This window comes from Podarcis pityusensis (assembly GCF_964106645.2).
Source record: "Podarcis pityusensis genome assembly, chromosome: 7".
In the NCBI taxonomy this organism is placed as follows: domain Eukaryota; kingdom Metazoa; phylum Chordata; class Lepidosauria; order Squamata; family Lacertidae; genus Podarcis; species Podarcis pityusensis.
Window position 1 is genome coordinate 10,420,945 of NC_138031.1, and position 22,106 is coordinate 10,443,050.

Sequence of the window (22,106 nt, forward strand, 5' to 3'; positions counted from 1 at the left end):
CTAGAGGGTTCTCTGGCTGGAGGCTCCCAGTACGTTTCCGAGCACAATTCAAAGTATTGGTGCTGATCTTTAAAGCCCTAAACGGCCTCGGTCCAGTATACCTGAAGAAGCATCTCCACCTCCATCGTTCTGCCTGGACACTGAGGTCCAGCACCGAGGGCCTTCTGGCGGTTCCCTCGCTGCGAGAAGCCAAGTTACAGGGAACCAGGCAGAGGCCTTCTCAGTAGTGGCACCCGCCCTGTGGAACGCCCTCCCACCAGATGTCAAAGAGAAAAACAACTACCAGATTTTTAGAAGACATCTGAAGGCAGCCCTGTTTAGGGAAGCTTTTAATGTTTAACAGACTACTGTATTTTAATACTTTGTTGGAAGCCGCCCAGAGTGGCTGGAGAAACCCAGCCAGATGGGCAGGATATAAATAATAAATTATTACTATTATTATTATTATTATCATCATCCCTGAGCATTGGCCATCAGGGCAGGGCCCGATAGATCCTTGCAAGCATCTGGAGGGCCACAGATGTGGTCAACAATAGGCATTGAACCTTTGTGTTATTCATTCATCCCCTCAGTGTGTTTCCCAGTCATTTTCGTAGCTATCATTTTGTTTGCTTGTTACATTTCTATCCCACCCGTTTCTCCAAAGAACTCAAAAGTGACTTGCATGGCTGTCCCTTTCCCCCATATTATCCTCAGAGCAACTCTGCAAGGTAGTCTTGAGAGTGAGTGTCTGACTCAAGGTCAACCAGCGAGCTTCCTGGCTCAGGTGGGGATTCGAACCCTGATCTCTCCCAAGTCCTAGTCCAACACTCTAACCACCAAACCACCACTGGCTCTCAACAAATCTGCAAAGAAGTTGCCTTTTGTAAGAACACTGCAGTTGCACAAACCTAAATTTCCAGCATGCTCTTGGATCCCTCCTGCAAATTACTGACAGCCTGGAGGCAGCTTTAGTGACCAATCTGAGAAACGGTTTGTTCTGCATGGTATCTGGTTTCTGTGGCAAGCTGTCCATCAGAAATTTCTGTCGTGGGTGGCTTTCCCGATATCTGAGAGGCCCGTTAAATCTGTGCTGACAGCAGGGGGGGGGGGACACCTGCCAATCCTCCCCAAAATCAATATCATTAGAGGCAATGACCGGATTTCTGTTGCCTATGGTCCCGCCAGCTGGCTCATTTCTTACTTCACATTATAATTGGGTTTGGGCGGGGGTAGGAAACAGCTGCAGAATAGATGTTCACATTTGCCCGTAAGGAAATAAAAGCACCATATTATGGAAATTGCAAGTCTAGGTAGGGATACCAATGTGGTGTAGAGGTTAGAGTGTCGGACTAGAAACTGGGAGACCAGGGGTTGAATCCCCATTCTGCCACGAAGCTCACCGGCTGACCTTGGGCCTCTCAGCCTAACCTACCTCAAAGCGTTGTTAGGAGGATAAAATAGGGTGCATGGGAATGCAGGGATCTTTTCCCCCCCCGGTGGGGGACACACCATGCTCCTTCTGGGGTAGTTTGTTCACCTTTGGTCCCCAGCCTGCACTCCGATCTCACATGTGGCTCTTAGAAGCAGTCAGCATGCAACAGCGGCCACACCCTGGGAATGGCTTTGACTGACTGGCTAAACCCCTTGAGGGTAGCTGATGGGTCTCAAACCCTCGGTGAATTAAGGATTTCCCCTGCATGTGAAGACAGGCTCAGCAGATTGAGACCATTAATAATAATAATAATAATAATAATAATAATAATAATAATTTTTTATTTATACCCCGCCCTCCCCAGCCAAGGCCGGGCTCAGAGCAGCTTACAAGCAATAATAAAAACAAGATGAATGATTACAACTTAAAAACAAAAATAAAATACAACATTAAAATAATGGAACATTAAAATATTAAAATGTAGCCTCATCGCAGGAGGAGAAGGAAAAGAAAAAAGAAAGAGAGGGAGGGAGGGAATCAAATTGGCTCCAAGCCAAAGGCCAGGCGGAACAACTCTGTCTTACAGGCCCTGCGGAAAGAAATCAGATCCTGCAGGGCCCTGGTCTCATGAGGCAGAGCGTTCCACCAGGCCGGAGCCAGTGTTGAGAAGGCCCTGGCTCTGGTTGAAGCCAATCTAACTTCCTTAGGGCCTGGGACCACTAGGGTGTTGTTATTTATGGACCTTGAGGCTCTCCGTGGGGCATACCAGGAGAGGCGGTCCCGTAGGTACGAGGGTCCTAGGCCATGAACGGCTTTAAAGGTCAAAACCAGCACCTTAAATCTGACCCTGTACTCCACTGGGAGGCAGTGCAGCTGGAAAAGCACTGGGTGCATATGCTCCCATGGCAGGGACCCCGTGAGGAGCCTCGCTGCAGCATTCTGCACCCGCTGGAATTTCTGGGACAGCTTCAAGGGCAGTCCTGCATAGAGCGAATTACAATAGTCAAGCCTGGAGGTGACCGTCGCATGGATCACTGTGGCCAGGTCGGGGCGGGAAAGGTAAGGGACCAACTGCTTGATGCGGCAAAGGTGGAAAAATGTCGCCTTGGCTGTTGCTGTAACTTGCGCCTCCATGGAAAGGGAGGCGTCAAGGATTACACCCAAACTCTTAACGGAAGGCAATGGCACTAATTGGGCCCCCGCAAGAGAAGGGAGTTGGTCCCTCATCCCCATGCCATCCCAACCCAGCCATAGGACCTCTGACACTCAAGAAGTGGGTCTGACGCTCAAGAAGGCGGTTTCTCCAAGAGCTTTAATCAAGGAAACGAATGTGATATCTACCACGTTTGAATGCCTCTTGTGTCACCTAACCTGCTCCAGCCTATTGATTCCTAAGCCAAGACACTGCTGTAACAACAACAAACAACAACAGCAACAATTTATTACTTATACTGCGACCATCTGTCCAGGCCTCCCCAGCCACTCTGGGCAGCTACCAACAAAATATTAAACACATAAAACATCAACATAAAAAGCTTTCCTAAACTGGGCTGCCTTCAGATGTCTTCTAAAAGTCAGGTAGTTGTTTATTTCTTAGACATCTTATGGGAGGGTGTTCCACAGGGTGGGCGCCACTACCAAGAAGGCCCTCTGCCTGTTTCCCTGTAACCTCACTTCTTGCTTTGGAGGGAACCGCCAGAAGGCCCTTGGAGCTGGACCTCAGTGTCCAGACTGAATGATGGGGGTGGAGATGCTCCTTTGGGTATACTGGACCGAGGCCATTTAGGGGTCAGCACCAACACTTTGAATTGTGCCTGGAATCCTTTTTCCACAGCCCCTCGAAAGCCGCGCAGTGACTTGTGTGTTCTTCTTTACAGAAGCTGCAAGGGGAAAAGAACCCCAAGGGTTTAAATGAGACCATCCAGGAGCTGTTTGAGCTCATCCCTGGAGACGCGGACCAGCTCCTGGAGAGAAGCGGTTCGCGATGCAGGCGGTGTGCCGTGGTGGGGAACTCGGGTAACCTCAAGCAGTCGCAGTACGGCCAGGAGATCGACAGCCATGACTTTGTGTTCAGGTGAGTCCCTGTTGCAAGGTTTAGCGATCTTAGCCTGACCGCTCTCTGCCACTGAAAGTAACGAAAAGAAAAGAAAAAAGCCATTGTCTTCACGGTGAGGCTTAAATAGGTGACGTCTGGAGCTGAGCCTCACCAAAGATCCCATTTACCAATTTTCAGCCCATTGCTGCTGCAGACTCGTGATTCGCATTCACCTCCCCCTCACCTGATAATTCGATATTTGCAACCAAATGGGGGAACTGACTCCATAGGAAAAAGGCTGCAGCTCAGCAGTAGAACACCGGGTTTTTGTGCAGAACGCCACAACTTCAGTCCCCAGCATCTCCATGTAAGGCTGGGAGCAGTGGTGTAGCATGGGTTGCCAGAGCCACATGGAGGGACGTTTGAAACGGACAAAATATGGGTGCACATTCAACTGCCTCACGGCATCCACATCACCCAGGAGATTGCAGCCACCGAGATAAGAAAAGGAAAGTCATTCCATTGTCCAGAGAGGTCGCTTCCTGGTCCGCATGGAGAAGCCGTTTCCAACGGAGCCCAGCGACAGAAGCTGTGCCCCCTGTGCCCCCCTCAAAAAAGCTACACCACTGGCTGGTGGGGAGAGAGAGACCAGTCTGAAATACTGAACAGCAGCTTCCGGGTCATGTGGCCAGCACATCAAAGTGCAAGTAGATAAATAGGTACCGCTCCGGCGGGAAGGTAAACGGCGTTTCCATGTGCTGCTCTGGTTCGCCAGAAGCGGCTTAGTCATGCTGGCCACATGACCCGGAAGCTGTATGCCGGCTCCCTCTGCCAATAAAGTGAGATGAGCGCCACAACCCCAGAGTCGTCCGCGACTGGACCTAATGGTCAGGGGTCCCTTTACCTTTTTTAAGGTGAGACCAGCCTATCTAGTCCATCTAGATATGCTTTCGAACTGCTAGAAATTGAGCTCCGGCGGCGGAGCAGCAGCAGGAGGCCCCATTAACTAAAGTGGTGCTTCAGGTTAAGAACAGTTCAGGTTAAGAACGGACCTCCGGAATGAATTAAGTACTTAACCCAAGGTACCACTGTAGTATTATCAGTAAAAAACCAAAAAAACCCCAAAAAACCCAGCTCTTTAAAACGTTCAAAAAAATAAAATTGGCAACAAACTAAAAACAGATTAAAACATACTTCAACCTTCTCCAGGTCTGGTTAGGCTCGACTAAAGGGGAAATGTTTTTAGCAGGCGCCAAAATTGAATACAGCAAAGGTTTCTCTGCCTGGTGTCAATAGGCAGGGAGTTCCAAAGTGTTGGTTCTGCCACACTAAAAGACTGATTTCTCATAAATATAGAACAGGTGTTATATGGAGCCTTTAACAGTCCCAGTTCCGCCGATTGAAGCAGTCGAGTGGGGTGGTATTATTAATTAATTAATTTTGTATACTGCCCTATATGCCGTATACTGTAATTTCTGTATACTGTATACAGGATTCAGGGCAGTTCACAACATCTTGCAGGTAAACTGGTCCCAGGTTGTTAATGGCTTTATATACTAACAGTAACACCTTGAACTTGACCTGGGAGCAGATCAGGAACCAGCACAGTTCTCTGGGCAAGTGTTCTATACTGACAAGGTTTCGCTCCTGTCAGTAACTGTGTTTCAGCGTTTTGCACTAACCTCAGCTTCCTGGTCAAGCACAAGGGAAGCCCCACAAAGGGCACATTGCAGTAATCTAGCCAATGCATGAACTACCATGGTCAGTCTTTCCCAATCCGGGAATGGTTGCAGCTGTCGAACCAATTGCACTTCTGTGCTTGAGAGGAACCCTTCCTTAGCCAACAGAAGAATTTTCTGAAGTCCATTCAGGGTGCAGGGACTGGCCATGAGACTTACGAGGTGGGAAGGGGAGATATTTATTCTCCAGCCTGCAAATGTGCCCATCAATAGCGGCCGTTGCCACCTGTGGCAAGATGATGCCTACCTGCCCCATGTACCTCCTCCTGGCGTTGCCTGCTTTTTCCCTCACCCCTCTTCTCTTGGACCACACAGAATGAACAAAGCCCCCACAGCCGGCTATGAGTCTGATGTCGGCAGCAAGACGACCCACCACTTTGTCTACCCTGAGAGCTACAAGGAACTGGGCGAGAACGTCAGCATGATAGTCATCCCGTTCAAGACCCTGGACCTTCGCTGGGTCATCAGCGCTCTCACCACAGGGACCATCAACCAGTAAGTGGCCGTGTCTGCTCTGTTCTAGGAGGCCATGAGAAGTTGGGCGAGTTCTGCTGGACGAGATCTAGGAGTCTTTGTGGACCACTCACGTTGGGCCAACAGTGCGATGCAGCAGCAAAAAAAGCAAATGCTGTTCTAGGCTGCACCAACAGAAGTATAGTATCTAGATCAAGGGGCATAATAGTGAGCCCACAACTTGATCCAGCAGATCTCTTCATATGATCTCACAGAATAGTAGAATCATAGAACTGTAGAGGGAAGCAAGAACTCTAGTCTAACCCTGTGCAATGCAGGAATCTCAACTAACTCATCCATGACAGATGGCCGTCCAACCTCTACTTACAAACCTCCAAGGAAAGCCCATCAACTGAGGGAGTCCATTTCACTGTCGAGCAGCTCTTACTTTCAGAAAGTTCTTCCTGATGTTTAGTCAGAATCCCCTTTCTTGTCACTTGAAGCCATTGGTTCGAGTCCTACCCTCCAGAGCATGAGAAAATAAGCTTGCTTCATCCTTCATGCGACAGCCCTTGACATATTTGAAGATGGCTATTGTATCTCCTCTCAGTCTCCTGAGGTTTGGTTTCCAGACCCATATATATATATATGTTTTTTAACATATCATTTTCAACAGTAATTAAGCATACTTTTACATCTTATTCAATTTTTTAGACTTCCATCAATCCTGTCTGAAAATTTTCCAATCTAATCTCTTAGTATGCATTTCTTATTTTCCCTATTACAGTGGTACCTCTGGTTACGTACTTAATTCGTTCCAGAGATCCGTTCTTAACCTGAAACTGTTCTTAACCTGAAGCACCACTTTAGCTAATGGGGCCTCCCGCTGCTGCCTTGTCACCGGAGCACGATTTCTGTTCTCATCCTGAAGCAAAGTTCTTAACCCGAGGTACTATTTCTGGGTTAGCGGTGTCTGTAACCTGAAGTGTATGTAACCTGAAGAATAAGTAACCCGAGGTACCACTGTACATTTCAAACTCATAACCAGTATCTCTATCTTTTCCTACTTTGTAACACTTTGTATATTTCTCCTTATAAAACTTCTTGTAGTCCTACTAGCGTAATTTGTTGATTACAGCTGCTCTTCAAATAATTCATATACTTCTTCCAATCTTCTGTAAATCTCTGGTCCCGCAGGTTTCGAATCCTTCCTGTCATTTTGTCCAATTCTGCATAGTTCTTTAATACATTATACATAGTCCATTATACTTTTTTTAAAAAAAAAAAACCAGAAGCGTTTTTACTTGGTATTATAGGTCAGGACATTAATAGGCAAGATGTTAAATTGTTTTTATATGCAACAACTGCGGCAATAGTACTGTTAGCCCAGAAATGGAAACAAGAAGAAATTCTGACGAAAGAAGAATGGCAGACGAAATTAATGGACTATGGCTTCCAGACCCTTTATCCTCTTGCTTGCCCTCCTCTGCACACGTTCCAGCTTGTCAGCATCCTAAATTGTGGTGCTGAGAACTGGACACAGGACTCCAGGTGTGGTCTGACCAAGGCAGAATAAGAGTGAGACCATTACTTCCCTTGATCTGAACACTAGACTTCTGTCAATCCAGCCTAAAGTAGCATTAGCTGTTTTTGCTGCTGCATCACAACGTTGACTTATGTTAAGCTTGTGGTCAGAGATTCTTCCATTGCGATTCCTGCATTGCAACAGGTTGGGCTAACCAACTCTTCAATTCTTCCCAACTCTACAATTCTATTATTCTATATCTGGCTGATGCAGGCTGTTGTTGTTGTTGTTTAGTATTTAGTAGTGTCCGACTCTTCGTGACCCCCTGGACCAGAGCACGCCAGGCACTTCTGTCTTCCTCTGCCCCCCGCAGTTTGGTCAAACTCATGTTAGTAGCTTCGAGAACACTGTCCAGCCATCTTGTCCTCTGTTGTCCCCTTCTCCTTGTGCCCTCCATCTTTCCCAACATCAGGGTCTTTTCCAGGGAGTCTTCTCTTCTCATGAGGTGGCCAAAGTATTGGAGCCTCAGCTTCACGATCTGTCCCTCCAGTGAACACTCAGGGCTGATTTCCTTCAGAATGGAGAGGTTTGATCTTCTTGCAGTCCATGGGACTCTCAAGAGTCTCCTCCCCCGCCATAATTCAAAAGCATCAATTCTTCGGCGATCAGCCTTCTTTATGGTTCAGCTCTCACTTCCATACATCACTACTGAGAAAACCATAGCGTTTACTATACGGACCTTTGTTGGCAAATGCAGGCTATTAGAAGGTGTTCAATCTCGCCCTCCAACACACCTGATATTTATTCTTACGTGCCTCCTTCCTGTTCCATTTATTGCATCTGGAAGTTGCCGCCGATCAGATCAGGCAGGTTCCTGAAGTTAGTTTCTGGATGATGGTTATTATTATAAGCCACGGCAGCCCACCGAGTTCCAGCCAGGAAATTAAAAACACGAGGAGCACACAATGTAGAGAGCAGGCCTCTGGCAAGCAGGAAGAAGATGGGCTTGTGATTAATGGACAGGGACTTTTTTTTATGAAGTGAGAGCACTTTTCCCCTGCAATGGGCCATAGAGAGCCAAAGTAGGCGCAGCTCAATTTTGAGCCTCAACTGAGACCGACGATATATGGGGGAAGCAAGCGGGCATGACCCCATAGGAACCTGGCTGGCTGTTGGGAGAACAGAATGAATGCGGAATTGGACGAGCCTTTGGCCTCATCCAGCCATTGTTGTTGGCAGTAAGAACATTATTTTTATTTATTGCATTTATATCTCACCTTTTTCTCCAAAGAGCTCAACGTTGGCATACTGTGTGATCCTTCCCCCATCTCATTTAATCCCCACAACAACCCTGCGAGGCAGTGACTGGCCCAAGGTCACCCAGGGGGCGTCATACGTGAGTGGGGATTTGAGACCTGTCCCACTGAACATAAGGAGAGGCTGCTGGATCAGGCCAATGGCCCATCTAGTCCAGCATCCTGTTCTCACAGTGGCCAGCCAGATTCCTTTTGTCAGGTGTGCGTGCAGGAGCCAGGCCCTGTGACCAATAGGACTCTGCAGGACAGGGGCCTTCCTAAGTTTGTTCTGAAGAGGCAAGGCATGGCCTCACAGGTGAGGCCAATTGGTAACTCACAGCACCTGGTGGCAAGAGCTGGGAAGCGATATAAGGTCAGCATTTCCCTTCGGCTCTTTGCCACAGAAACACGATCCTGCCTTGCTGCGTTTGGCTTCTTGCTTCCTGGTCCTTGAACCTCGGCTTCTTGACTCCTTGCTTCTTGATCCTTGGACCCTTGACTTCTTGACTCCCTGCTTCTTGATCCACGGACCCTTGACTCCTTGCTTCCTGACCTTCGGACCCTTGGCTTTCTGACTCCTGGCTTCTGGACTCCTGTTCCTGCTCCCACCCCGCCATCTTGCCCCCAGTCCTGACATCCCCTGCCGGGACTTCGATCGCCCGTGAACCGGACCATGACAGCTGTGGAAAACCAGCAAGCAGGACCAGAAATGCAGCAGCAAAAAAAGCTAATGCTCTTCTGGAATCTCAGCTAAAGCATCCATGACAGATGGCCACCCAACCTCTGCTTAAAAACCTCCAAGGAAGGAGATTCCACCACCTCTCGTGGGGGTCTATTCCACTGTCGAACTGCCCTTAACTGTCAGAAAGCTTTTCTGTGTGTTTAGTTGGAATCTCCTTTCTTGTCACTTGAAGCCATTGGTTCACATCCTACCCTCCAGAGCGGGATAAAACAAGCATGCTCCCTCTTCCACGTGACAGCCCTTGAGATATTTGAAGATGGCTATCATAACTCCACTAACATGAGTTTGACCAAACTGCAGGAGGCAGTGGAAGACAGGAGTGCCTGGCGTGCTCTGGTCCATGGGGTCACGAAGAGTCGGACACGACTAAATGACTAAAAAACAACAACAACAAATCATATCTCCTCTAAGTCTCCTCTTTTCCAGGTTGAACATACCCAGCTCCTTCAACTGTTCCTCATAAGGCTTGGTTTCTAGACCCATGATCATCTTGGTCACCCTCCTCTGCACATGATTCCGGCTTGTCAACATCCTTCTTAAATTATGACACCCAGAACTGGACACAGTACTGCAGGTGTGGTGTGACCAAGGAAGAATAGAATTGGCTCTATTTTTTCCCTTGATCTGGACACTAGACTTTTGTTAATACAGCCTAGAATACCATTCACCTTTTTTTTTTGCTGTTGTTGACTCATGTTAAACATGTGGTCAGCCAAGACCCCTAGATCCTGTTCACATGTACCATTAGTAAGCCGTCCACAGCTTACTAGCCAGGATAAGAATAACGCACCAGATCCCCCTTGCAATGTAGATGTTCTCTCCCAATACACACAGATTTCATCATAGTAATGGTGCCTCCTTTTGCTAAACAGAACTAGGAAATGAGAGAGGAAAATCGTTAAATAGAAACGGATATGCAAAGTTGTGGTTTTGCATACTGAGATACAATGTGCCGCGTGGCACTTCCTCTATTCCCCCCCCTCTCTATTGTACCTTATTTATTTTTGGGGGGGGTGGAGGAGAAGGGGTCAGGGTTCCTTCCTTTGATCTCGCTGTCCGTGAAAAGCAAGCAGCAGGAAGCAAGGCAACGTGAATGTCTGCATGTAATGCGATGGAGCAAAGGCTAAAGAAATTTAGGCAGCTTACAGTGTAACAGAATCAAAGCAAACTTCCTGGACAGGATAAGCACAAACCGAAGCGTTCATCAAAGGTTTCACGTTCCAGGGTTTTGTTTGGGAATTGACAAAAGCCTCTGTTCTTATTAGCCGAGTTTAAGGGAATGGATTAGTCTCCCTTTGGTAAAGAAATGGATTTTAGCAACGGCTTCATCCAAACCAGAATGCCACATATATGGCAGGGAATTCTTTTCTGTAAAAAAAATAAAAATAAATGTATGTGTCTTTAAAAAAGGGGAGGGGGTTTCACAGCAGCTGTTGACTTTTTCTGGGGATGAAAGAGCTTTTTCCTTGATCCACGGCAAACCTGAGTGTTCTGCCGTGGAGACAGGACAGACAGAACATTGGTTGGGGAAAAGGAGGGCATTCTGTTGACTGACAGCTGTGAGGCGTAGAGGGAGGGAGTGAACATTCCATGACATCACAGTAGCTTAGCCATTCAGGAACAGGGCATGTGGAGAGACATGGAGCTGCCAGTCTTTGCTCGCCTAAGGTTTAATGCCCTTTCTGTGTTTAACTTTTGGCAAATTGACTATGGGCTGGAGGGAAATAAAACAGTTGAGCTAGCAGAAGTCCTGCTAGCACAAGTGGGGCTTTTTCGTATGTCCTGCACCCATGTGCCCCAGATCAGCTCTGGTGGGGCGAGGGGTCAAGAGGACCCCAGGACAGCACATGGGGGAGTAGGGTGTGCCATTTTAGGGAATTAAACTTAACTTTTGCAAATTTATTCAGTGAGGAGTCTTAAAAATATGTGTGTTTTTTGGTGCGAGGAAATCAAATCTGCTATTATTTTTGTGATTGGACAACGTATAGCTTGGTAAGTCTACGTTTGATGAAGAAGCACTGCTTTAGGAAAACCAAAGAATTTTAATTTTACCTTCTGAAAATGTCAGGTAGTGCTAAATAATAATAATAATAAATAAATAAATAAATAAATACAATATTGATATATAATGTAACTACAGGTACTTGGCAAGCATTTTTAATGATTTCTGTGCCATTTTACACACATTTTACTTACCAGGCCAAACTAAATCACATTAATTGAACCAAAATATCTTTCGAATTCCCAAGTCACACTTTTTAGCATCCCCTCATTTTTTTGGAATTTGAAAGTTGACAAATTCAACACGCCCTGATGGGAGTTTGCTCCATCTTCCAAGCAGAAATGCACTGTGACAAAATAGCGATCTGAATTTTGCAAACCTACATTTTAATTTAGTGTTTCTTTCATAAATGACATATATGCCAAGACTTTGGATTTAGAAGTAAGGGTGGATGTTTTACTTTTTATTATTATTATTTTTTACTGCATGCTGCACAGGGTGTACCTTGACTCACATATATCTTTTCTTTGACAGCACATATATTCCAGTGCCACGCAAAATCAAAGTCAACAAAGGCAAGGTGAGTTATTGCTCTGATCTGGCCACAATGTCTTCCATACGTAAGCATGGGCTACATTCAGATGATCCTTCAAATCGTAGAATTGTAGAATTAGAAAGGACCAGCCCTTCAATGCAGGATTTTTTGCCCAGCATGAGACTCGAACCCACGACCTGAGATAAGACTCTCGTGCTCTACCAACTGAGCTGTCCAGCTGACTAACCATAGATGGAACTTCTCTAAGATTTGCAGTGCTCGCTTACAAAGTTAGTTCCATTTTGTGTACACTTGAAAATGTTGGCAGCATTAAGATAAATCCAGCAGTATAAATAAGTTTTGATGGATCCAAAAGTGGAATGCTGAAGGGTTTGGTTTATATAAAAAATGGAGGGATTTATGTTATGCAGAATGAACCATGGAAGGAGAGGAAGGGAAGTCATTGATATTTTAAGGATGTTTAAATGAATATTCTAAATTGTCACAACACAACACAACACAACACAACACACAAAGTTAGTTCCATTTATGCATCACTTCCAGGGAAACACCTTGAAGCAACTGAGCAATAAAAGTATCAGCAGTAGGAAACTTATATAGAATAATTTCTTATATCAAAACGATTTCAAATCCAATATGGATACAAAGTGGGATTAAAAGCTCCGGTTTAAAGGCTTGTTAAAAAAGGAAGCTTTTCAACAGCAGTGGTGCTTATCTGATATGCAGCGGGAAGAAATTCCACAGGACAGATGCCATCCCACCAAAGGTCCGATTTCAACAACAGAAGGAAGAAGGGAACAGATGGTATCTGCAGTGATCAGTAGGGTGTACAAGGGGTCAGACGATCTTTTAGGTATCTTGTACCCAAAAGCATACAGAAAATGTGTGTTTTAGGATAAAGTTGATCTGGAAGTGTGTCGCTGGCATCCATCTGTCTTGAGGGGCAATGGAGTGCACCTCCAGGGGTGAAGTTCACACTGCTGCGTTAGCACACTATTGGTCACGTCCTCTGTATCCACTGAAGCCTATCTTCACATGCGGGGAAGTCCCTAACTCACTGAGGGTTTGAGACCCATCAGGTACACTTGCCTGGTTTAGCTGGCCAGTCAAGTCCATTACCAGGGGTCTGTACACTGAGATAAAATACATATTTTGCAATACAGTGGTACCTTGAGTTAAGAACTTAATTCGTTCTGGAGGTTCGTTCTTAACCTGAAACTGTTCTTAACCTGAGCCATCACTTTAGCTAATGGGGCCTCCCACTGCTGCCGTGCTGCCACCGCAAGATTTCTGTTCTCATCCTGAAGCAGAGTTCTTAACCCAAGGTACTATTTCTGGGTTAGCGGAGTCTGTAACCTGAAGCGTTTGTAACCTGAAGCATATGTAACCTGAAGTACCACTGTAGCATGTTTAGTTGCCTTATACTGAGTCGAGACTATTGGCCCATATAGCTCAGTATTGTCTACACTGACTGGCAGCTGCTCTCCGTGGTTTTGTTTTTTCTTTTCTTAAAAGGGACATTCCCAGCTCTACGTAGGGATGCTTAGAATTGAACTCGGGGCATTCTTCGAACAAAGCAGATGCTGTACCACTGAGCCACAGCCCCAGTACCTACTTTGCAATGAAACATTTAGCAATACACATTTTATAGGAAGATTTTTGTACAGGATTTTATTTTTTTACTCTCTCAGGTGACTGTAGAAATGTGGTGAAATTGATTTATGAATGAACACATGTAAAAGGGGGAAAAAACGGAACAAAAATTTACAGATCCCTCCACCCTTACTACAAACCCCATATCATGGGGGGGGGGGGGAATGAGCCAAAGTTTCAAAGGCGGCTTGCAAAGTGATGCTGTTCAAAATTCCCACCCTGTAACCGTAAGAAGAAGCAGGAACCAAGCTAGCAGTTCAGTGGCGTGGCTGCATCTCCACTTACTGGTGGTGATGGGAACTGCACACCTAGCATTTCCTTGAACTGTTCGTTTATTGCGGAGCTTTCCAAACTGTGTGTCACGACACGTTAGTGTGTAGGTGTGTCACACGAACGCTCCTGGAATGGGGTCAGTTGAACCTTCGGTTTGCTAGTAAAACTGAATTACTGTGTCGCGAAATGATGCATGTCTAAAAAGTGTGTCCCCCAACATGAAAAGTTTGGAAAGCTCTGGTTTACAGTGGTACCTCGGGTTAAGTACTTTATTCGTTCCGGAGGTCCGTTCTTAACCTGAAACTGTTCTTAACCTGAAGCACCACTTTAGCTAATGGGGCCTCCTGCTGCTGCTGCGCCTCCGCATGATTTCTGTTCTCATCCTGAAGCAAAGTTCTTAACCCGAGGTACTATTTCTGGGTTAGCGGAGTCTGTAACCTGAAGCGTATGTAACCTGAAGCATATGTAACCCGAGGTGCCACTGTATTGCCTGGGGCTGATAGGAGTTTGAGGCAGAGTCCAATCGCATTCGAAGGGCCACTCATGTTCTAAAGGTTCTGACCCATCCTGGTTTTTACATGATAAGGCAGGTGAATAAATGCATAAATTCTGATTTTGAAACCCCACCTTTTACTGCAAATTTGCACTTGAAGTCAGCGACTTCTAACCTTGCCCAATTTCTTATCTCGTCTTAGCGACCTTTTTTGCATCCGTGTTGTATCTGCAACCAAACTAACAAGGCCTGTTGATTCATTCTGTGCAGATCCTGATTTATCACCCCTTCTTCATAAAATACGTTTATGATAACTGGCTGCATCATCATGGGAGATACCCCTCAACAGGCTTCCTGTCAGTTATATTTGCTCTTCACATCTGCGATGAGGTACGTGCAATGCTAGGGCTCGGTGTAGACATCATGGGAAACTGTGGTTTGCCACTATGCCCTCTCAAGAGGGAGAACAAAAGCTTCCACTTTCTAAACCAAGCCCAGATCCCTGGAGTGCTTGTGAGCATTGCAGACATCATAGAACCACCGCTTCCAATTCATGAGAAGTAATAGTGCCACTTTATTCAGCACATAATTCACATTCTCAGTGAGATGTGAATATGGGCTAATTCTCCAAGTTCAGATGTAACCAAGTTCAGATAACCAAACAAAAATGAAAGCTTCTAGCCTCCTCCTCACAGAGCAGATGGGAGTGAACAAGGCTCACGCAGTTCATTTAAACAAACCACAGTTGCCGGATTCAGGAACTGTGGTTAGATTTAAATCAAAAGCAGAGGCTTTCAAACTCCTCCTTTGGCATGGAAAAGAAAATGAGAGAGAAGAGGGACCAAATAGTAAACTACCGGAGCAGACCTGTTCCTCACAACCCCTGCGGTGAGGGAAAAAATAGATGCCGAATGTCAGTTCTGGGTTATTCAGGTACACGGGGATGCAGGTGGCGCTGTGGTGCAAACCACTGAGCCTCTTGGGCTTGCCGATCAGAAGGTTGGCGGATCGAATCCCTTCGACGGGGTGAGCTCCCATTGCTCTGTCGCAGCTCCTGCCAACCCATCAGTTTGAAAGCACGCCAGTGCAAGTAGATAAATAGGTACTGCTGTGGCGGGAAGGTAAATGGCATTTCCATGTGCTCTGGTTTCCATCACGGTGTCCCGTTGCACCAGAAGCGGTTTAGTCATGCTGGCCACATGACCCGGAAAGCTGTCTGTGGACAAACGCTGGCTCCCTCGGCCTGAAAGCGAGATGAGTGCCACAACCCCTTAATTGCCTTTGACTGGACTTAACCATCCAGGGGTCCTTTAACTTGTTCAGGCACAGTGGTACCTCGGGTTAAGAACTTAATTTGTTCTGGAGATCCGTTCTTAACCTGAAACTGTTCTGAACCTGAGGTACCACTTTAGCTGCCACCACGCAATTTCTGTTCTCATCCTGAAGCAAAGTTCTTAACCCGAGGTACTATTTCTGGGTTAGCGGAGTCTGTAACCTGAAGTGTCTGTAACCCGAGGTACCACTGTACATGACTTAAACCAGATTCATTCATTCTTCTCCCACATGCACAATTTCTATCGTGTGGCAGGGAAATTGGAGATATATTGGGAAGGTGAATCTCTGCAGTAGGGCTCCTTCTCTGCTTGGGGAAGGTGATGAAGCTGGGGATGGGAAGGAGATGGAAGGGCCAGGAATCTCGTTGAATCACATGAGCTTGCAGAGGACTTCCGTCCATGGAAATGGTGAAAGAGATTGAATACTACATGAGATACACGTTGTCACCAATTTGGATGGCTTTAAAAGAGGACAAATTTGTGGAGGACAGAGCTACCAATACCTCAGAAAATTAGTTTCTGGGAAGTGGTGAGGGGCTCCTGTGCTCAGTTCGGCTTGCGAGCTTCCCTTAGACTCATCTGGTTGACCACTTTGAGAACAGGATGCTGGACTTAGATGAGCCTCTAGCCTGATAATAATAATAATAATAATTTATTATTTGTACCCCACCCATCTGGCTGGGTTTCCCTAGCCACTCTGAGCGGCTTCCAATAAAGATTAAAAATACAGTGGTACCTCGGGTTACATACGCTTCAGGTTACAGACTCCGCTAACCCAAAAATAGTTAAGAACTTTGCTTCAGGATGAGAACAGAAATTGTGCTCTGGCGGCACAGTGGCAGCAAGAGGCCCCATTAGCTAAAGTGCTGCTTCAGGTTAAGAACAGTTTCAGGTTAAGTACAGACCTCTGGAATGAATTAAGTACCTAACCCAAGGTACCACTGTACATTAAAATGTCACACATTAAAAACTTCCCTGAACAGGGCTGCCTTCAGATATCTTCTAAATGTCAGGTAGTTGTTTATCTCTTTGACATCTGGTGGGAGGGCGTTCCACAGGGCGGGCACCACCACCAAGAAGACCCTCTGCCTGGTTCCCTGTAACTTGGCTTCTCGCAGCGAGGGAACCTCCAGAAGGCCCTTGGCGCTGGACCTCAGCGTCCGGGCAGAACGATGGGGGTGGAGACGTTCCTTCAGGTATACTGGGCCGAAGCTGTTTAGAGCTTTAAAGCAGAGCACTTGCTACATTGAAGGCCGAGACTTCTTTAGAGTTCTTTTCTCTTTTTCCTTGCAGGTGGACCTTTACGGCTTCGGGGCCGACAGCAAAGGGAACTGGCACCACTATTGGGAAAACAACCCATCAGCCGGGGCTTTCCGCCAGACGGGCGTCCACGACGGGGATTTTGAATCCAACGTAACGTTGACTCTTGCCTCGGTCGACAAAGTACGCTTTTTCAAGGGCAGATGACCCCGGTCACGGGGAGCGCTGTGATTTCTGACTTACGGGGAATACAGAGACTTTTGCCGAAACAAAAGGGGTCTTGGAGTTGACTGTATCTCACGCCTTAGCCGAAAAAGCCAGGAACGACCACCGGGTTGCAGATTGCAAGCGGCATTGCTGGGTTCCCGAGATTTCTTTACCAACGTTTGAAGGATGTGGGAGGATTCCTCTTCCTGCTTCGTCACTCTCCCTTTCGTGAGACATTTCCACTCTGTAAATCTTGCCTTGTGCAAGTTAAAGGAAGCAAAAGTTAGATCCCGACCCCTAACCCCCTTTCGTCTTTCTGAGAACGCATACCTTGAGCTTTCATTTTCTCTGGGACCGAAAACACAGCGAAAGAGATGCTGGATTTCATTCCTGACAACAGTGGATGTGAAACACCCTCTCCGTTCACAAATTACCTCAAAAAGGAGCTAATTCTGTTTTTTATCTTCTCCCAGGAGCAGCGTCCTTGCAAGACCTCCGAGCTCCCATACTGCATTATGATCAAGTGTGCATTTGTCACCAGCCGGCAAAAATTGGCACCAGCTTTAGCTGAGATTCCTGCATTGCAGGGGGTTGGACTAGATGGCCCTTGTGGGTACCTTTCAACTCTAAAATATTATGATTCCATTATTCCATTTGCCAAGAGCTGGGAATTTTGAATGAAACACTTTCCAGTTATTACTGTGGATTCCCCCCCCCCATGTGAAATGTATTTGCTCTTCTTCATAGCCATAATTAAGGAGGGAAAAGATTGGGGGGGGGGTTGAAAATGAAGATATAAAAAGCTGGAGTAAACTAGTCACTATTGTTTACCTTTTAAAAATGTCTTTCTCGCCGCTTCTGAGCTTTCGACTCTGCTACCAATCAGAGAAATGAAGTTATTTTTATATCTCTATAAATTTTTGTCATTGACATGTGCCTTTCTGAAATATCAAGAATATAAAAGGGAGAGTCGTTTTGTCTTGTTTGGCTCTCACCGATACTGAAATCCCTCGATTAAACCTTTTTTACATATATATATATATAGGGAAATAACTGACCAAAGTTCAACGCTACTTACCGTCATCGTTTTTTTTAATCGACAGCTTTCTTCAGTCTACTTGAAAGGTTCACGAGCAACAGTCAGGTTTCAGTTTTGTTTTTGAGAGAGAGAAACGTTTTTGCCTTATTTTAAAAGAATGTGGGTTTTTTTATTTAAAAAAGAAGATTTTTTTTGGCTTCTATTTTTTACTGCTGTGGTAGGTGGCTCCTGTGTGAAATTGTCCTGAAGTGGAAGGAAATTGTCTCCACCTCAGGAGGATATTGTTCAAGGGCTACATCGGAGGAGTGAGCAGAATCAAGATGTGAGATCCATGGCCGGGGAATGGGATTACTTGGGAGTCAGTCCCCAGCGAACTCCATACAGCTTACTTCTGCGCAGGCAAGCCTAGGATCGCACCATCAGGGACCTTATAAAGAATGAAAAGAGGAAGGGATGATCTCCACAGTTGACAAGGACCTTAAGCGAAGGTGACGGGAAGAGATTGGGCTGGAACTTTGTAGAAAGCATCCTCTTCCGGAGAATGAAGAGAGGGGAAGCCGTCCTTAACGAAGCATTTGCCACAGGAACTAATTGTGAGATTGTTAGGAAGACGGCCGTGTGGCGGTTTCAAGAAAATGGTGATGAGCAGATCCACGTTAAAGTCGCCTCGTGGTGCTGGTCGTGGGACCTTTTGAGGGGACATTAGTGGGGGGGGGCACAGTGATTCTTCACCTCCATTTGTCCTGAAAATCCAGGCGGTTATGCTACCTTCTTATTTCCTTTTTAAAGAAATAAAAATAGTGCGTATCTATTTTAATTGTCGCTATAAAAAACAGAGAGAAACCCTTTCTGAAAAACTCTCCGAAAGATCTCGTGCAAGGCTTTTTAGTTCTCACGGGCAACCGACATCTGAGGATAAACACAATTATTATTTTTAAATAAATAAGAATGCATAAACCAGCTGTATTTCAGCAGGAAGGGGACGACGTGGGGATCAGGATGGTTGCTTTTTCCTCAAAACAAGAGCGGCCAGATTTAAGGACGCCTTTTGAAAACTTGCCATTTGACCCTTAGCCCCAGTGGGTTGCCGTCGTTAATTTCGCGGCGCAGGTGTAGTTCGAATCCTGTTCGAAACGGGTGCCGCAGCAAGGATATTATTGTCTGCCCCAGAATCGTTTTGATTCCCTGGTAGGGTTGCCAGTTCCTTTTGCCCGCCTCTGCGCCTGTGCCTTTCACAGCAACATGATCCGCAAGCGGTTATCTCCACATTGTGGGAATCATCGCCTGCTGATCAGGGTCGCTGCTCAAAATGCACAAGAGCAGGCCAGACTGCCCCAATTAATTGGCAACCCACAGACTGGAAATAATGTTGTTTTTTCAACATCGTACTCTGAGCTTATAGCGTCGGAACAACATCTGAATAAATCAATTTGTAGTTAGCACCCAAGGAGGACTGAGCACAGAGGCACTTGATATTCATGTGAAAGATTCTAGTTTCAGTTCCTGATGTCCCGTCCCACCCCCCCTTTAAAAGGAACTCTGGTTCATCATTGCATGAGATCTGGAAAAACCTCCTTCCCTGCGAGGACAGAAAGAACTGAGACACATGGCTTGGCTTTGGGTGGTGCACTTACCCTGAGCACAATCTGGGACTGGGTCAGAATTGTGAAATTGGCTTAATTTATTCCGGGTGGTGCTGTGGGTTAAACCACAGAGCCTAGGACTTGCCGATCAGAAGGTCGGCGGTTCGAATCCCCGCAACGGGGTGAGCTCCTGTTGCTCTTTCCCTTCTCCTGCCAACCTAGCAGTTCGAAAGCACGTCAAAGTGCAAGTAGATAAATAGGTACCGCTCCGGCAGGAAGGTAAACGGCGTTTCCATCCGCTGCTCTGGTTTGCCAGAAGTGGCTTAGTCATGCTGGCCACATGACCCGGAAGTTGTACTCCAGCTCCCTCGGCCAATAAAGCGAGATGAGCGCCGCAACCCTAGAGTCGGTCACGACTAGACCTAATGGTCAGGGGTCCTTTACCTTTACCTTATTCCTTGTTCCAGTATTTTGAGGGGGTTTTTTTAATCAAGTTTGTGAATATATGTATTGCGTTTCTTTAAAAAAGAAAGATAAAAAGTTCTAGGTTGGTAGGGAGAATGAAAATATATGGAAGGCAGTAATGAAGGAAGGATAGAAAGTGGAAGTTCGTAGGAAGGAGGAGATCTCCTTTGAGCAGACAGATGTCCCGATCACAGAACGTCCCTGTAAATATCCGAGCAGGCAGAAACTGTTATGGGTTTTCTCACTTAGCCATGAGGGCTGCAGGTTGTGTGTTTGTATGTGTTAGCAACCCCTGCTCTCTAGACAGGGGCAGAGACTGCACTGTCCTCACTCAGTCTCAGTGAGAGGTCAGATTGATGTCTTTGTTTCCCACAAGCCAAGGAGACGTCCAACTGGGAAAGCTTTCCCTAAGCTCCCAAATGTTGTGATGAGAAGCAGCTTCCCCGGTTGGATTTCTGCCTGTCCTGGCACAAGAATCCCTGCCGGAAAGCGGAGACAAACTGCCACCCTTAGCCCAATCAAACTATTCACCAGCCCACCTCAGCAGAGCTTGGAGCGTAAGAACATAAAGAAAACGTTCTCAAACAGCTGCTTATTTGGCTATCCTCCATAATGTTTTCTTCTTCTTCCGGAACCTGTGGTATTGTTTTTTTTTAAGGAAAGAAATCACTCTTAAGAAACTTGTTGACTTATCGTTTTTAAATCAAGGTGTGTTTGTTGGGTGGGTGTAATTTCTCGCCCTTCTCCCTTCCCTATTGGGTCGTGTTGCTGCTTTTTGCAGAATTCTCTTCTGCATTCTGCTTCTACTTCTGGCGTCTGATTTGGCAAGGCTGCAAGTTCCCAAGCAGCTCCGGCGCACGTACCCAAAAATCCCTTGCTTCGATATTTGAGCCTTTAAAAAGCAGGCAGGGCTTTGGGCATTGTTTGGAAATGGGCTCCCAGCAAGCAGGTCCAGTGGTCACAGACCAGCCCTGCTTTAATGGGTGAGATTCTATGTCCAGTAGCTTTCGTAAGCATTCAGAAAGTGCATGTTCTCCCCTTGGCTGAGAAGAAGGAGACTGTGTCTCTGTTTACCTCTAGGCGGCAAAGCCAGCATTTCTCACTTTTCTGATACCAGGTGATCAGTGATTTATTGATTAAAAATGGAAGCTAATATGACAGTCAAAATGACAAGGGTTTTCTCATTTTCCAGCAAAACTCTAGTAACCAGTAACACTCTATAGCTGTCTTCCTGCTATGATCGCAGCGAGGGTTACCAACTTTATACACCTACTTGTGCTCTTGTGCCTTTAACAACAACTTGAACTGGAGGCAATGGGCAGATGCGCTGAACTCAATTGCCTAATTTAAATCCATTTCAACAGGGTCTGCCTGAGTTGTTGGCTTCAACTTTCCATTCTGCGCAGAAGCTTTTACCCACCAATTATTTTGAAGGTGGAGCGGGTGTTAAAGGCGGAGGAGCAGGCCTAGATAGGTTTCCTGATCAGTTGGTGACCTTAATCACAGAAATGTTGGTGGGGGCAAGGGTCAGGTGCCAGACCCTGCAAGCTCCCCTTTTGAGGAAAGAACTGTAGCTCAAAAGTAGAGCTTTGCATACAGAAATACCTGGTTCAATTACTGGTGTTGCCCAATAGCGCTGAAGTGTCCCTGCTAAATTATCTTTTTAAAGTATTTATTTGTAGGTGTGGGTGTTTTGAGCAAAGCCAAATTTCTTTGACACTTGTCTCCAGGGTTGTCGTCAAAGTCTTCTTTCTATCTATCTTTCTTTCTTATACTACTCTTTATATGATCACTTTTCTCTCTCCAAATGAAGGATCACTTTGTTTTATTTGGCGACATCTTATTTATTGTTGACATTTTCAGTACGATGCAAATGACTTCAAATAAATTTTTGTATTGTAATCACCCGTCCCTCTCGAAGGCCTCTTTATTAGACTCGGCGTCTGATTAAATAAATTGTGCTCGGTGGCCGCAGGAGCTTGCGGTCAGTTAATTGGTTAAATTGTTCATTGAGTGTGTGGCAGCTGTGAAGAATCAG

At 46.0% G+C, this 22,106-nt stretch overlaps 1 protein-coding gene across 5 annotated transcripts in view; it reads left to right on the plus strand.

The window, feature by feature from the left end:
* ST3GAL1 (ST3 beta-galactoside alpha-2,3-sialyltransferase 1) overlaps window positions 1-21,975 on the plus strand; it is a 120,159-nt gene extending 98,184 nt beyond the window's left edge. For all 5 annotated transcript variants that reach the window (XM_081012764.1, XM_081012766.1, XM_081012765.1 and 2 more), the window contains 5 exons: window positions 3,292-3,488; window positions 5,504-5,683; window positions 11,740-11,785; window positions 14,451-14,570; window positions 16,808-21,975. In XM_081012764.1, the coding sequence (XP_080868890.1) occupies window positions 3,292-3,488; window positions 5,504-5,683; window positions 11,740-11,785; window positions 14,451-14,570; window positions 16,808-16,981 (717 nt within the window). In that variant the 3' untranslated portion in view covers window positions 16,982-21,975. The remainder of the gene's footprint in view (window positions 1-3,291; window positions 3,489-5,503; window positions 5,684-11,739; window positions 11,786-14,450; window positions 14,571-16,807) is intronic.
* Window positions 21,976-22,106: the final 131 nt, after the last annotated feature.